Genomic DNA, 17742 nt, shown 5'->3' with positions numbered 1-17742 from the left:
TAGGTTGATTGGCCATGTCCTTCAGTGTCGGGAAATTAGCAGGGTAAATACATGGGGCTACCAGGGTAGCGTCTGGGTCAGATTGTTGTCAGTGGGCCAAATCGCCTCCTTCTGCACTGTAGGGATTCTATGATGGAGACTTGGTCTGTATTCTGAGTTCAAAAAAATGAGGGGTGACCTCATTGAACTTACAAAATTCCTATATTGTAGATGGGATGATTCCCATTAAATTCAAATTGCAAAAAGCTTACGATCCAGGCGGACTTCATAAAATATTCTGGAGTCCAAAACCAGGAAACATCATTTCAGAATAAGGGATAGGCCATTTAAGACATAGTCAAAGGTATACAAAAGGTACTGAATCTTTGGAATTCTCTACCCAGAGGATTGGGCAAGTTCAATTATTGAGCACGTTCATGACAGAAATCAGTCGATTCCTGGATACTATTGATATCAAGGGATATGAAAGGGACATTGAGCTTGATGATTAGCCATGATCTAATTGAACCAGGCTCGACAGGCTGAAAGGACTACTTCTTAATGTTGTTTTAATTTCAGAACGATTTATATCCTTGAAAATTAAACGCATAGTCCTTAGTTTTTTAAAGCCACATTTTTGTTATGTCACCATGTCACGTTCCCACATAGTTGTGTGCATTTGTACCTCATAAATGTTATTCACCACTTTGCATTTACATGTGGATTGAAACAACTTTTGCCTTCATCATAGTCCACTTTTACCCAATATGGAGCTATTCCACATTGAGTAAAAGTGTTGTCTGTAGTATTGTCCAACATGGGTAGTTGTGAGACTCGGATGGGGACTTGCAGGAGGTGGTATTCCCATATATTTGCTGAGGATGTTTGCCCTCAGTGGAGTAAAGGATCAGAGGGCACAGTCTCAGAATATAGGGGCTGAGATAAGGAGAATATTTCTCTCTAAATGGCTGAGGGTCTTTGGAACTCTGTCATAGAGAACTTTGGGGGCAGAGTCCTTGTGTATATCTAAGGCTGAGGTAGATAGATTTTTGATCAGCTAGGAAATCAAGGATTATGGGAAAAGGGCAGAAAAGTGGATGTAATGTCAGATCAGCCATGATCCTTTGAATGGAAGAGCAGGCTGGAAGGGCCAAATGACCCACTCCTGCTCTTATTTCTTATGCACTCGTTTTAAGCACCTTATTCCTCTTTACCCCAAATGTTGATGCCCAACCCCTAGCCAAATTAGTTTAAACCATCCCCAACCACAACAATGAACCTCCACAGGACATTGGTCAGTGACTTGTTGAGGTGTAACCTGTCCCTTTTAAATAGGTGCACAGAACTGGTACCAATACCAAAATAATCTGAAGTCCTCACTCCTGCATCATAACACAACCCACATGTAGATCATCTCCTAGTATTTCGACTGCAACTACTGTGCAGCACTAGGAGTAATCCAGAGATTAAAACCTTCGACATCCTGCTTTTTAAACTTTCTCCTCAACTCAAAGTTTGTTTTGCAGGACCTTGATATGTATTGTGCCTTTAATTTTTTTTCCCCTTTAAAAAAATGTTGTCTGCAGTTAAGCTGCTTTGGGATTTTTAAAAAATTGTTGCCAAGATGTCTGCTAAAAATCCTTTCATTACTGCTTCAATGGTTTAAGTGTAGTTTTGTTTATTTTTAATCTGGGTGGCAGTTGTGTTTTTGACAGTATTTTTCTTGACAATGAATTCAAGATTTCACTTTCAGTTTGGCTGCTGTTTCAGTTTAAAATGCATTTGGACATCAGACTGAAAAGCAGCATTTCTTTCTCTCCCTACTTTTGGAAGTTCTGCTGACTGCTGGAAACAAGTCTCCTGGCCCTCCAAGAGTGAAAATTCTGCCACTGGCGGTTTGCTAGCTAGTAACTAAAATCTCTGAATTCAAGTTTGTTTGTGTATCAAGTGAACTGTAGCATCCAACCAAAAGGACTAAATTCCATCTTCACATAAGCATTTGTATTTTCTATGCTAAAACTGTGGCAAGGGTTTTGCTTATGGGATTTGTTTGAGTGGAACGGCAGTTAGCTGTTAAGGTTTATATATCATATTATATAAACATCATGGTTTCTTTTTTCTTGTTTGTAACTGGTAAAAGTTATTGCTAATTTTCTTTATATACATGTTAACTATATTCTTAAATAAACTTTCCTTGATAAAAGCTCCCTTGTGGGTCATTTGAATTGCACCTGAAGTGAAACTTCTCATGCTTACCATAGCCAAATTCAAATGACAAAACTTATGATCCAGGCAGATTTCATAAAACACCAAATTGACCCTACACTATTCTCCCCTGAATCTGGCTACAATAGGGGTACCATTCGCATACACACGGGGCAAGGTAGGTGTAGGAAAATGCTTTGTTAAGATGGCGGCGCGGGCTCGTTGGGCCGAAGGGCCTGTTTCCCGTGCTGGGTTGTTCTTTGTACTTGATTGAGTTTCTGACCTGTATTTAACATTACTCTCACTGTCAGTTTTTCCAACTCACTCTTTGCAGAATATTTTGGACCCTTTCAGTGCGCTCTTTTACCTCGGTATCAGCCAGCCAACATGCCATACAAGACTCACAATGACAGTTAAGGAAATGCCTGTCTTTGGCTCAGGGTATGAAATCTCCTTTAATGGCTGCATTTCTACATTGGCCTTCCCTTGTATAGCCCACAGAGATATTGTGACCATTTTTGAGAAGATGTTCAGTTAACCTGAACAGTCGAGCTGCACAGATTGCAGCTTTAACTCCTCAACAGAGGATAATTTAACTTAAGTTATTAACACTGACCAGATTTAAATATTTTCCAGCATAGTAATTTAAATCCAACAGGGTAAGCTGGGTTTGACAAGACAGAGAAGATGGTTCTACTTGTGGCAAGGTCCAAAGTTAGGGGTTATTAACACAAGTATATCACTAATAAATAAAGCCAGGCAACCAGTAAAGCTTCTTGAGGATGATCACCACCAGGAACCTTCCCAAACAGATTGTCCAAAACTTACAATAAGATAGCATTAGACATCCAAAGACAAAAAGGTTGAACGAGAGAGAAAAGCCACTAGTGGCTCATGGAAGAATCTATTTGTTCATTCTTTATTGCAATTTAAACTCAAGCGATTTTTAATATGGAAACATTAGTTATCAACAAATAGGGAAGGTGTTGAAAATAAATCAGTCTAATATTTCCCATCCCACGCATTCATTGCAGTACTGTCTCTAGCTGTGTAGAACAAGAGATCAAACTACTCACAGAAAACTGCTGATGTTTACGGAGTTCACTAGTGAAGTCTACTTCCTTGTACGCTTTGTCCACTTGACTTTCACCATGTGCTTTAATGCGCTCATCTGTGTGGAACTTGATATCCATTGGTTTTGTGGGTGGAATGTGTGTTCTTTTCTTGTTCTGACCTGAAATTTATAGGTCTAAACTAAAATATTGCATTTAACAGTAACCTCCTTGGTCATGTATAGGGAAACTGTTAAACAAAGATACAATTTGGGAATTTTTCACTTTTAAAAAAAATACAGTCCTGAAAAAATAAACACAATGCCAAAAGCAACTAACTAACTAAAGAAGCTGACATTTAGGCTCAAGGCTCTATTCATAGGGAAGAAAGCAAAAATAGTTAGTCCCTGAATGGTTCTCAGTTTTAGCAGATTGTTAATGTCCAGTCCCATCAAGAAATGGTTATTTTTTACTTCACCTCCAAACTGCAGCTACACAACAGCCCAAAAGTTCATGTGCAAGTTGGCCATGAATGTGTAACCACACAAAATAATTTAAAGGGCACAGGCACTTTGCTATGTACTGCAAAAAAAAGAGTTCAATTAATTGATCCCATAATATAACTGAAAAAGTCACTCCAACCACCCTACATTATTAAGGTGACAAAAAATGTTTTAAATGATTTGAATTAAGCTGCATTGAACCAACAGGTGTAAACTCAATAATGCTGAGGAAAGAGAGCACATGATTCATCAGATACTATGTTTGTTAATTCCAATAAACATCACTGCTTTCCTTCATGGAGTATAATTTCAACTTGCTCACGAAATTTTAAGATCTTCTGCACAGGTATAATACTTAAAACTTCCCCAGTAACTCAGTTGATAAAGCCAGTGTGCTATCACAGGCCAAGTCTCATGTTACATCCATAGTTTGTAACAAGTTACCTAATCTCAGCAGGACAGCTACAATTAACGACATCATTTTTCTGTTAGCAAGCGGTAAGAGGGAGGGAATTTTTTTTTCCAGATCACTGCTCCTTGACTGCTATAAACAACTGCACAAATGGAAGGGAGTGGACAACTATGCTGATTAAACTCAAGTTATAGCCTGCCAACTTGTTGCACCTAGGCTCAAATATATACAGGCTGACTTTAATGTGTGAGAATCTTTGCCCAACCTCTGGAAGAAACAATAAAACAATTCTGATACCTGCACCAGATATGGCCAACTTCAGTGTTTCCTCATTAATTCTCCTCTGCTCAGCCATTTCTTTCTGAAATTGAGCAATCTTTTCCATCTCCAACTCTTCCGTGCTTTTTCCCTTTGAACCCATATGTTGCTTCCTCCTATAGGGAATCAAAATAGATGAATCTGAATAAGTAATCTTTGGCAAATTCTCAGCTACCAATCAGGAAATTGTTTTAGAATCACGTTTTGTAAAAAAAAATCAAACCATGTATTCGTGATTTTTTTATGTCTTAATAGATCGTCCCATTTTACTACAATTTGACAGCCTTGTTGCTAACCTCAACCCAGAATTACTGACACCAGCCATTCCTCTTCTAAAAAGGAAAACCTTCATTTTTACAAAGTAAAGGCAGAAATGTTCTCATCCCAATATTCCAAGGAGACAGGTTCTTCATTAGATGAAGTTAAAATTCAAGTCTGACACAAAAGTGGAGTTATTTTTCAATTCAGCAGAAATAGACCCAAATGAACCTGGTTCAGCCCTGAATATGATTCACAGCAAAATGCAATCCCAATAGTTATTTGGGAATTTGCTGGTGTTTCAGAGTGGATGAATGAACAAATCCCTCCCCACACTTGGAGCAGGTGAACTGCCTCCCCAGTGCGAACTCACTGATATGCCTGCAGCTTGTATGACCAATTAAATCCCTTCCCACATACAGAGCAAGTGAATGGTCTCTTCAGTGTGAATTTTCAAATGGCCTCAGATGTACAGCATCTGGCGCTTTTCCCCTCCAAATACACCAGATACTGCCTGGAATGAATTCTCTGGCCGTTTACATCACTACTGCCAATGAGAACGGAGAGTTTGGCAATCAGTCTGATCGTCATTCACTGCAGCAAGACTGGAGAATTCCATGCTGCAGATGAAGTGAGAGAATGTGGCCCCTTGTTTTAAAACCACAGAAAACTTTTATCTTACTTGATCGTTCCACACTAGTACTTCAATCTTTCATCTTGTTGACTTTCCACAGCCTTCTAATACTCGAAGTATGAATGCCCACAATTTTTTGTTCCGTTCTCACAAAACAAAATCCCACGTCATTGCCAATTTTCTTTTTGTAATGTCCTAATTATGTGAGGGTTCGCGAGTACAGATGTTCTCTACAGACTAGAAACTGAAACTAAACAGCAGACTGTGGAACACCGTAACGACACCATCAGCTCTTAAAAGCAATCATGCAACCATGTTTAAAAATTTGTTCATGGGATGCTGCCGTCGCTGACTGGGCTAGCATCTATTGCACAACTGAGGGCATTTAGGAATTAACCATTTTGCAGTCGATCTGGAATCACACGTAGGCCAGACCAGGAAAGGGCAATAGATTTCCTCCCCTAAAGGACATTAGCAAACCAGATGAATTTGTACAACAATCAAAATGGTTTTATGGTCATTAGAATTTTAATTCCAGATGTTTATTGAATTCAAATTTCACCATCTGCCATAGTGGGATTTGAACTCAGGTCCCTAGAGGATTATCCTGGATTAGTAGTACAATGGCAATACCACTAACTACTGCCTCCCATAGAGATTTTTCAAGAAGTATAATGCGGTCTGCTTTGTTCAACGACCCCTTATTTGAAACTGTCCTACACAAACAGAAGAGGGGGTGGAATTAAATGACAGCTGAATCTCTGGCCAGGGGTTCAAACCCACAACCTTGGCATTATTAGCACCACGTTGCAACTATCTGGGCTAACTGATTTAAACATATAACAGTAGGTAAATTGAGAAATCTTCTGGAATCCATAGGAATATGATCTGAATATATCAATATAGAACAGCCAAGCACAATAATATAACAAAAACAGGGAACTAGTACATTGACAAGGAATCAAACTGGCATATTGTCATTTCATGCTGAGGATTTCAGGTTAGCAAAATACAAAATTGAGATAAATTGACGGATTCTATCAAGTTGACAATGAACATAAAACTGTCACTGTGAGCTAAACACAGTAAGACTGTCCACAACTTGTATTAACAACTGCATCACAAAATAAGTAGGAAGGCAACTTAAGATATGCATATCCTTTCTTAACTTCAGAAATAGCACTTACTTGAGAACAGTTGGTGTGCCAGGCAAGGTCAATTTGGTACGGTTGCGAGATACACTCCCTGCTCTACTCCCAGAGCATTTTCCAGACAGAGCTCTAATAATACAAGGAAGATTTTTTGTTTCAAGTTATCCCAACCCAGAAATGAAGCTCATACCAGATGATTGTTGTTTTAATACATCTGTTAGACCACACAAGAAGTTGAATTACCACGATGTAAAGTACAACTAGGTTAACTCGTCTACTTGACACAAAGTTTTAGAATCTGCGAAGCAGAACAATATTGATGGTGTGGGTTCAAATAAAGTCATCCATCTTACAATTGATGAACTTTGATTGCAAAAATGGCCAAGCAAGAACTACAGAAAGCAAACTATTCATTCCTCGTTTTAAAATTTGCCTGAAATCCAATTAAGCTCAACATCAAGGAATAAGGTAACTGTTAAAACAGGCAGTGCTTAAAGAGCCAGCAATAACTTTAAAGATCCAACTAAAAAAATGCAGCATTTTCCAAATACTGGTCAGAATGGAAGGATTCTGGCTTGGAAACTTGTTCTCCCATGAGAATTCCTAACATTTGGACCACTTTCCTTTCAGGCAAGAAGTAGAAAATCAGGGAAAGACAAGAATTATCTTGCTGGTTCAGAATGAGGCCACACTCCCACCTTCTTTTCCTCCAACCCCCAGTTAAACATGCAAAAATCTGTCAAAGAGGAAGTTTAAACAAAGGAGCTTACAGCCTAGCTTTTTTGTTAGTTGGAGGCTCTGAAGATTCTAGATCCTGAGCTCTTCTTGCAGCTCGCACCATGCCCAATTGTTTAGATGACTGCCTGGTCGATCTAGTGAAAATGAAAAATTTAGACAAGATTGAAGCTATTACCAGATACAATGCTAGTGAAATAAAACTTTGCCCTGACAACATTCACTTGTTTCAACACATTGCCCTGAATCCAATGAGTGCTATTCCTCCCAGATTTCCTTCCAAATCTATATCCATTCATTCCCATATCTTGCTAACTTACCAAAACAGAAAAACGATTAATGTAGAAATTTATTTCAGGTCACCCAATTTCATATTTGATCCTTTTAAATTTTTTTTGAGCATTGCTGGATATTTATTACCCACCATAATTGTCATCGAGAATTTGGTGGTAAACTAACTTCTTGAACCATTGCAATTTCATGTGGTATAGCTATACTCAAGTGTTAACCTTGCGTTGTCTGTCTACCATTCCACATTAGGATAAATTTAACAAGCTCATATTTGGCTCCCATATGCAAGTCATGTGCAGAACAGATAGAGGTGTAAAATATCACTGGCTTTTGTAGCAGTCTCACTTAATACCATTATCATCCTGGCTGAATGCAATCCAGACTGGTTCAGCAGCAACAATAATTGGTACAGTCATACACTTGATACCACATTTATTACTTGCCTTCTCAGTGGTATCGTTTTGCTAGAAGCAGTTTTGCTGGAGTTCTCTCTTGATGCTTCCACTGAGGTTGTCAAGTTGTGTGGTGGTCTATCAACAGTGTCTGCTGGAGAGAAAAAAAGTAAACAATACTAAATAGGACTAAGTATATAAAACTGAACAACCATATTTAAAAAAATAATTTCTCCACATTAACTGTCGTAAAAGTTTGAACTTATTCTACAATAATTAAAGAACACGCAACTGTTCAATTCTAACCATATGATACGGAATCTGTATAGTATACCACGCAATCTTCAGCTATGGTTCAGTGGTAGCACCCATCAGTATCAGAAAGTTGTGGATTCATGTATTAACTAAAATGCAGGCTTGGGCGCAGCATTGTTGGATCAGACATTAAACGAAGAGGCCACTTGTTCCTGTGAGCGGATGTAAAAGATCTCATGGCACTATTTCAAATAGCAAGTAACTCTTGAGTTGTGCACAATATTTATCCCTCAATCAACATTACAAAAGCATATAATCTGGACATCACGGTGAATTTGTGGAAACTTGCAGTACACAATTAGCTGCTGCATTTCTAACATTACAGCAAAGACACTAGTTTTTGAAAAAGTACAGTATGCAGGGCTTTATTTATATTGAGGCATTCCTTACACTTCCCCACCACTAGTTCATAAGGTTCATATTTTGCAAACTTGAAAATATGCTACAAAAAGACTGCTATACAAAACCTCAAAGCTCTGGGCATTCAAGACAAGATCTGGAATTACACAAGAAAAAGGAAGTAGTTTTTACTTCAAGAGTAAGATGTGTGCGCAAGTAATGGAAGGGAGTGAAATGCCGGTTGAAATGCTGAACTGCACAGTTCCCAAATAGGGATGGCCAGATTTCAGATTGCCAAAATAGTAACAAACTTCAGGTGAATAAACCAATGAAATGGACTTTTCACCTGACAATATGGAACCTGTCATTATCTTCAGATAATTACCCAATTCCTTTTTGAAATCCATGATTGATTCTTCTTCCAGATCATTCCAAATCAATCATACATTGCATAAGGATTTTTCTTGTGTCATTGTTGGTTTTAATCAACCAAATTAAAATACACATCCTCTACTTCGCAACCCTTCCACCAACATAACAATTTTCCCCATACAGATTCTCAATCTTGAGTATGCTAATCAAGTCTCCCAATCTTCTCAGAGGAGAGCAGCTGCAGCCTCTCCAATTGATCCTGTGACTCAAGCTCCTCATCCCCAAAACTTTTCAGATCTGTCCTGCACCCTCTACAAATGCCTTTAAATCCTTCCAAAGTGCCCAGAACTGGACACAAAACTCCAGTTGAGGCTGAACAGGTACCTCAGAGATTCATGAAAACATTCCTGCTTTTGTACTCTATACCCCCATTCAGAAATCCCACGTGTTTTATCAACCTTGTCTGCCAACTTCAATGATTTGTGCACATATACACCAGTTCCAGCATCACCTTTAGAAATGTCCCCCCCACCCCACCCCACCCCACACCGAATCTTGCTTCTCCTCAGTAGTCTGCCAAAATGCAGCACACACTAAATTGAATCATTTCACCAGCCTACGGCCTCAGGAAATCTACTACACTCCTCATGAGATTTCCATGGTTTGTGCGATCTACAAATTTTGAAATTATTCCCAGCATGACCAAACCTAGGTCATTAACATTAGAATTGCGAATATAATTTCAACCTCAACTCTAGCACCCACTTACCCCCAATAACCTATCTGCCTCTTAATACTCAATTCTGCTTCCACTGCCTTTTGAGGGAGTTCCAAATACTCACAATGCTCAACAAGTTTCTACTCATCTCTACTCTAAATGAGGGTGACACCTTATTTTAAGCAGTGCTTCCCCCTACCCCCCCCCTCCAACCAATTTCAGGATCTCACAGGATGAACAATTTCCCACATTATACTCCAGTTGTCAGGTCTTCACCGACTCGCTCAATCTATTTATATTCCTTTATTTATACAAATTACAATAAGTTGAGGCCCCAGCATCCCATGGCACTCCATTTGTTAAAGGGACAACAACTGACTTCTTGCCTTTATCATTTTTCATCACTACCCAAACTGCTTCTACATCCTGAATTTAGGCCAACACTCTCTGTTGTGTTAATATCCTCATTAATTAACTGACCCATTTCCTGACCTTCCTAAATGTCACTATGTCTCTATAATGGCTATCAGATCATATTTATTTTGATTTGAGCTATCAGTTCAACTGTTTTATTTTAAATTCTATGTACATACAGATATAGCATTTATTTTTACCCTTGTTTTTGTAATCTCAAGCCTCACTTGCTGATTTACTCTTAAATTTATGCTTTCTGTTCCTTCCCGTCAGTCCGTTTATCAATTCTCACATTAATACCTTTCTCGCTTGTCCTGCCTTTACTCTTCGATTTACCACTTAAACCTAACAGTGAGGGGAACGGTTAAAACCCTCTCTACTTCCCTAGTTATGCCACTCAATAGGACATAGTTGAAAGAACCATTCAGTGCTGCACTTATCTTACCATCTTCATCCAGGTTCTTCTACTCTTGAACACTTTGTTTTATGTAGCCTGTCTAAAATGAATCACTTCCCACTTCTCTGCATAAAATTCTATCTGCACCTGCCTACCAATTCCAGCAGCACACCTCATGTTCTTCTGAAGTTCTACTTTATCTTCCTTACACTTCATAATGCCCCCAGTTTTGCATCACCTGCACATTGTGCCCTGTATGCCAAGATCTAGCCATGATATGGCTACATGCTGTGCTATTCAGTTACAGCGGCATTGAACCATTAACCCTTTCATTGACACTGCTAAGTCACAGGTGAAGTAGCAATTTGCCAAATAGGTGCCTTTAAGAATGACGGACAGTTTTGTTAAACTGTCAAATTGGAGATATGAGACACTTCATTGAGTGTTTAAAGTATTGGTCAGTATCAGACCTTATTAGAATTTGGATATAATAATCCACCTCTGTTTAACTCATTCACAGATGAACCAAAGCAAGAGAGTTCTGTGTTGTATTTATATCTGGGAGGGAAGAGGAGGGAGAGAGAGGCTGTGCTCAGCACAGTGAAATTTATATAGCATGTCTAAAACACAGCAAGTGTCGGATGCTAGACTCCAGATTGTTAAGGTGCTGAAGGTTATTTGAGTGACCCACAAGCCAATTGTGGACATTGGCTGATCCGTTAGATTGAGGTGGGTGGGACAGTGGTTAGCACTGCTGCCTCAGTGCCAGGGACCCAGGTTCTATTCTGGCCTCAGGTCACTGTCTGAGTAGAGTTTGTATGTTCTCTCCATGTTTGCATGGGTTTCCTCCAGGTGCTCCAGTTTTCAGTCCAAAGACATGCAGGTTAGGTGGATTGGCTATGTTAAATTGCCCCTTTGTGTCAGGGGGACTAGCTCGGATAAATGCATGAGATCATGGGGATAGGGTCTGGGAGGGATTGGGGTCGGTGTAGACTCGATGGGCTGAATGGCCTCCTTCTGCACTGTATGATTATTATTTCAATGCCAGTGATGGACTGAGGTAAACACAGTAAAAAGTCTCACAACACCAAGTTAAAACCTGGTGTTTTAACCTGGTTTCACGAGATTTACTGTGCCAAGATCTAAGCCATTAACACATACAAGAAAAAGATACTCAACAATGACCCCTCGGGAAGTTTTCCCCCGGACCAAAAAATATCCATCCCCCACTGCTTTAGATTCCTGTCACTCAAGTCAATTCCACATAGAATCCTACAGTGCAGAAGGATGTCATTTGGCCCATCGAGTCTGCACCCACCACAATCCCACCCTATCCCTATAACCCCACACATTTACCCAGCTATCCTGCCCCCCGACACTAAAGGGCAATTTAGCATGGTCCATCTACCTTATCTGCACATCTTTGTACTGTGGGAGGAAACTGGAGTACCCAGAGGAATCCCATGCAAACACTGGGGGAATGCGCAAACTCCTCACACACAGTGACCCAAGCTGGGATTCGAACCAGGACCCGGGTGCTGTAAGTCAGCAGTGCTAACCACGCCGCCCATGTTGTTACTGCCTCTTATTCCCACACCTTTTTCGGGTCAAACAAGTAAACAAACTTAAATTACGTTCGGACAAAGAAAAAGGGGGCAGCTCCCCAAAAGGAGGGGGAACGGCCCGAACAGAAACAAAAGGTACAAAGGAAACTTAAAACACGTCAAATCAAAATGTGATTATCGGGGTCTATAAGGCACCTCAGCCCCTGCGGTGCCCAACGGGCACGGAAGGCCTCGACAGTGCCCGCGGACACCGCGTGCTCCCTCTCCAGGGACACCCGGCCGCGAACGTAGCCGCGGTAGAGGGGCAGGCAGTCGGGACGGACGGCCCCGTCGATCGCCCGCTGCCTGGACCTGCCGATGGCGCGTTTCGCCAGGCCCAGGTTCACGAGGAGGTCGGCGTCCCGACCCTCCCCTCTCCGCACCGGGTGTCCGTAGATCAGGAGCGTGGGACTGAAATGCAAACAGAACATCAATAAAAGGTTCTTCAGAAAATCAAAAAGGGAGTGCAATCTATAACACAAAACGTAGACGTGGTCCACGGACTCCACAAGGCCACAGAAAGAGCAGTCTCGGGAGCCCGTGAGCCAGTGAATCCTACTGTTGCACGGCACCGCCGCGTGCAGCACCCTCCACCCCAGGTCCCCGAGGTAATTGGGGGAGATCCCTCCGTAGAGGGACCTCCGCCGCCCGGCGGCAACAAGGCCTGCCAAGGTGTGTCCGGGCGACGGGCGAGGGAGTGGTAGCGGAAGGTGTGCAGCAGCAGCCCGTACAGGAAACGCCTCCGCGCGCTGGAAAAGGGCACGGAGGACATTCCCGCGAGGCGGCTCGCGCTGTGGGGCACCTGACCCGGGGAGGGGGCCTCTTATTCCCACAAGCTGCAGCATGGTGCACAGTCTGTTGTGCAGAATTCCAAGTGCCTTTTGATTAACAGATATCCTTAATTTACCCACATTTACACAGTTGACTGTTCATTTTGTCCCAGATTATTGTTTTTGGAAGCTTCCCCACTAACAAAGGTTAAACTGATTTTCCTGTAGCTACTGAACTTATTTTACACTCTTTTTGAACAATTTGCAATTCTCCAGTAATCTGACACCATCTCGAGTCCAAGGAAAACCCGAACATTACAGCCAATGCCTCTGAAATTTCCACACACATTTCCTTCAGTATCCTTGGATGCATCACATCCAGTGTCTTGAGAACTTGAAGTATAGATGGCCTATCCAATAGCTTCTCTATCATTTCAAAAGCATTCTACAATGAATGATCTCTCCTCATATTTAGAAAAGTCAACAATGATTTCACACAATATTGATAAGCTGATTTAGTACTAGTCAATGTTGTAATACAGAAGGAAAGTCAAATTCTTACTTGTAGGTGCAATATCTTCATTCAGCTGGCTTGATACTGCGTTTAGTCCTTCTTCTTCACAAAGTTCATGTGATTGTTTTTTCAAAGCCTGAGTTTGGGTAGCAGGTGCTTCCACAGGGACAGGACTATTTGTTGTTCCTTGCTCAATTTGATGATCTAGCATAAAGCAGACAATATATTCAAGATGCAACAATAGGTTTGCAGGATTCCATTGCAGGAGCACATCATTTTGTACATTACCTACATTGCACCAGGGTCTTCAATCTAAGGTCTGCAGGATCAGTGGATTTCAGTCTGGCTGGAGTCAACCAAATCACACGCAAATACTTTCCAAATCAAGATTTGCATATTACCACCTCATTAAAAATCAGGCAAAACAATCTGAAGATTGATGCTCTTACTTCAATTTTTTAAAAACAACCCTCAAATTAAAAATAATACTTGAGAAACTCTCAGCAGGTCGGATGAAGGGTAGTTGCTATTCTGGTCATTTCAGACAATGAGATAGAGAATCTGGTAAGCTCATACGGCAACAATAATCTCTCCCTCAAAACAGAACAAAGGAGACTGTCAACAATTTCAGGAAGTGGATGGAGAACATGACCCTGTCTACATCAATAGGGACAAAGTAGAAATGGTCGAAAGCTTCAAGTTTTTAAGGTGCCCAGATCATTAAAACCTGTTGTCGCTCCCCCCATGCCCACACTATAGTTAAGAAAGCTCAACACACCCCTACCTTCTCAGAAGACTAAGGAAATTTGGCATGTCAGCTACAACTCTCACCAACTTATACAGATGCACCATAGAAAGCATTCTTTCTGGTTGTATCACAGCTTGGTATGGCTCCTGCTCTGCCCAAGACAGCAAGGAACTACAAAAGGTTGTGAACGTAGCCCAATCCATCATGCAAACATTCTTCCATCCAATGACTATGTCTACACTTCCCACTGCCTCAGCAAGGCAACCAGCATAATTAATGTCAGTGCTGGGTCCTCTGCTATGTGATTTTTATCACTGATTTGAAAGGTGGGTTAGTAAATTTGCTGATGACACCGAGATTGGTGGAGTAGTGATGAGATGGAGGGCTCTTGTAGGCCACAAAGAGATGTTGATAGGATGCAGAGCTAGGCAGAAAAGTGGCAGATGGAATTTAACCCTAATAAGTGCGAGGTGATTCATTTCGGTTGGACAAACTTGAATGCTGATTAGAGTCAATGGCAGGATTCTGAAGAATGTGGAGGAACAGAGAGATCTTGGGGTTCATATCCACAGATCGCTGAAGGTTGCCACTCAAGTGGATACAGCCATGAAGAAGGCTTTAGTGTGTTAGCGTTTATTAACAGGGGGTTTGAGTTTAAAAGCCGTGGGGTTATGCTGCAACTATACCGGACCTTGGTGAGACCACATTTGGAATAGTGTGTGCAATTCTGGTCACCTCACTATAAGAAGGATGTGGAAGCAATGGAGAGTGTGCAGAGATTTACCAGGATGCTGCCTGGTTTGGAGGGTAGATCTTATGAGGAAAGTTGAGGTTTATAAGATGATGAGGATAGATAGACTGATGTGCAGAGACTACTTCCTCGGGTGAATGTAGCTGTTACCAAGTGGCATAACTATATGGTTCATGTGGAAGATATAGGAGGGATGTCCGAGGTAGATTCTTTACTCAGTGGTTGGGGTGTGGAATGCACTGCCTGTGATAGTGGAGTCGGACACTTTAGGAACTTTCAAGCAGTTATTGGATAGGCACATGGGGCCCACCAGAATGATAGGAGTGGGATAGCTTGATCTTGGGTTCGGACATGGCTCGGCACAACATCAAGGGCCAAAGAGCCTGTACTGTTTTATGTCTTAAGGACCCCGTGCACCCCGGACATACTTTCTTTCACCTTCTTCCGTTGGGAAAAAAATACAAAAGTTTGAGTTTACATACCAACCGACTCAGGAACAGCTTCATCCCTACTGCCAGACTTTTGAATGGACCCACCTTGCATTAAGTTGGTCTTTCTCTACACCCTAGCTATGACTATAACACTACATTCTGCACTCTCTCCTTTCCTTCATTATGAACGGTATATTTTGTCTGTATGATATGCATGAAACAATACTTTTCACTGTATGTTAATACATGTGACAATAATAAATCAAAAAGTAACTGTTTCAATCTCAGATTTCCTGGATATTAATAATGAAGTTTGACAAGGTTCCATCAGAAGTACTGCACTCAGTCCCACAATATTAAGTGGCTATTGATCAGTTCATATGGTAATATTGAGAATATGGTAGCATTCCCAGAGAGCTAAGCTGCTTAGAGTGCATAACTGATAACCTTAAAATTAGGGGCAAAAACGAGGAAACACTTCACAAAGAGTAGCGAATTCCAGCACTTTCAAGAGACAATAGATATTAAACTATGGGAAATTTTCAACGCAGAGGAAGAGGCTGGTGTTTGGCAGACAACATCCTTGATTGAAAATATGCTGCCATGCCTTTGTGGTTATTGGATCAATACGCCAGAACTTCCTTCCTAACAGAATTGAGAGTGTATCTATACCAAATGGACAGCTCTGCATCAAGAACGCAGCTCACCACCATCTTCAAAAATCTGCTGGCCTTACCACATGAATTAATAAAAATGTACCCCTTGAGGAGCCTCCAAGCCTAATTTCTCATGAGGCCTCTAATACTCTTAAACACTTTGGAACGGAGTGTCTTGCTACTTTGAAAAGGACGTTTAATAAACACTGGAAACTTTATCCAGTTGAACAAAGGGATTGGAAGGTGGAGTGGGGTGATAAATACGATTGAACTGTTTGCTGCAGTGAAGTGTGAGTATTGCCCGGGACCTCAATCTAACACCCGTTGCCCACAAATAACCCGGGGAACTGGCCGACTACCTGGCGGGGGTGGGGGGGGGAGTGGATCCTTGGCCCTGGGTGGGCGAGGACACCCCCGCCCGCCTAGAGATGTTGACCTAGCCAGGGAACGGTGGGGAAGTCCTCGCCACCCCCGTTCCCAGTGAAATCGGCCCGCCGCCACTCACCGAACCAGCAGTCGGCCCTGGGGTCGTCCTGTTCCTGCAGGTTGCTGAAGTCGATGTGAGTCGGAGCATCGTAACTCCAGGTGAAGTGCGAGTCTGCCATAGCTCCGGGCTCTGTCTCTACTGATCTCTCTACTTCTGTTTCTCACTCTGTGTTATACAACCCTCTGCTATTCTCTAGGATAATTCCTCTCGCTTCGCTCTTGGTATATTTTCTCTCTATTATCTGTCACTCCTCTATTTCTCTATCCTATATTTATCCCCTCTCTCTCTCTGCGTCTCTCTCTCTCGCGCTCTCTCCAGTTTGAATCCAGCCGTTGAACCGTTAAAGGTTTGAATTGCCCGTTGACCAATCACCTCCCACTTCTCAGAGCCGCCGCAGTTGATTGGTCGGATGACGTCACAGCGGGGCGGTTACCCAAGGGACGGTCCCAGAATTCCCCGGGCGCTCATAGACAGAGATCTCACACACCCCCTCTATCTCAGAGGGGGTGTGTGAGAGATTCTCCTGTCTCCAACCCGGGCATTCAGAGAATCAGCGATTATCTGTGCCCCTTCTCTTTCCGGGGCGGTTAGTGTATGTACGAGAGAGAACTCCTCCTGTTGCCTTCTCTGGGCGGTTACAGTGTGTGTGAGAGAGCGAGAGCTCCTCCCCGCGTCTTTTCCGTGCGGTTTCAGTGTCAGAGAATGGGTGCCCATCCATTCTCTCCTCGTCCGTAAGATCAAACTGGAACCTCCCACTTCAAACGCAGCCAATGGCGTTTCGCTTGATCACGGCTCAGTCACGTTGACCAATCCACAATCTCAGCCACCCTTCGGAATCAGCGAGCAGGCGCACTGATTGACCAATCAGCATCAGGTAGAGGCCGGTTGAGGTTTTAATTCTACCAATCGGCAGTGAGAAGGCGGGGCTGGTTGGGGGAGAATGGAGTCAGGTGACCCGGGGGGGGAGGGGTACCTTTTTGTATCACCAGCAGGTGTGATGGAATACTCTCCAGTTGTTTCGGTGAGTGTGGCTCTAACAAGTCAGTAAGCTCATCCAGGGCTCACTTCATTAATACACAGTGGTAGCCATTTGTACCATTTAAAATGTGTTGCAGCAACTCACTTAAGGCTCCTATTTCAACACCTTCCAAACCCATGACCTCTACAAGGCCATGGGCAGCAGATACTTTGGGGGACCACCACTTGCAAATTCACCTAAGTCAATTACCATCCTGACTTGGAAATATATCACTGTTCCTTCAGTATTACTGGGGTGGCATAGTGGTTAGAACTGCT

General features: G+C 42.1%; 1 protein-coding gene across 3 annotated transcripts in view; it reads right to left on the bottom strand.

The window, feature by feature from the left end:
* The window catches only part of tpx2 (TPX2 microtubule nucleation factor), a 38802-nt gene extending 21684 nt beyond the window's left edge, over nucleotides 1-17118 (bottom strand). Inside the window, exons 1-7 of one of the 3 annotated variants that reach the window (XM_080205125.1) lie at nucleotides 16465-17118; nucleotides 13422-13577; nucleotides 7982-8084; nucleotides 7283-7384; nucleotides 6549-6641; nucleotides 4449-4585; nucleotides 3261-3418 (exon numbers count right to left, since the gene is read on the bottom strand). In XM_080205125.1, the coding sequence (XP_080061251.1) occupies nucleotides 3261-3418; nucleotides 4449-4585; nucleotides 6549-6641; nucleotides 7283-7384; nucleotides 7982-8084; nucleotides 13422-13577; nucleotides 16465-16564 (849 nt within the window). In that variant the 5' untranslated portion in view covers nucleotides 16565-17118. The remainder of the gene's footprint in view (nucleotides 1-3260; nucleotides 3419-4448; nucleotides 4586-6548; nucleotides 6642-7282; nucleotides 7385-7981; nucleotides 8085-13421; nucleotides 13578-16464) is intronic. The other 2 variants (XM_080205123.1, XM_080205122.1) reach the window with 2 other exon arrangements.
* Nucleotides 17119-17742: the final 624 nt, after the last annotated feature.

The sequence above is a fragment of the Carcharhinus amblyrhynchos genome, chromosome 16, assembly GCF_965287045.1.
Source record: "Carcharhinus amblyrhynchos chromosome 16, sCarAmb.v2.hapA, whole genome shotgun sequence".
NCBI lineage: Eukaryota > Metazoa > Chordata > Chondrichthyes > Carcharhiniformes > Carcharhinidae > Carcharhinus > Carcharhinus amblyrhynchos.
The sequence above is the reverse complement of the archived record's forward strand: the minus strand, read 5'-3'. Positions and strand labels throughout refer to the sequence as shown.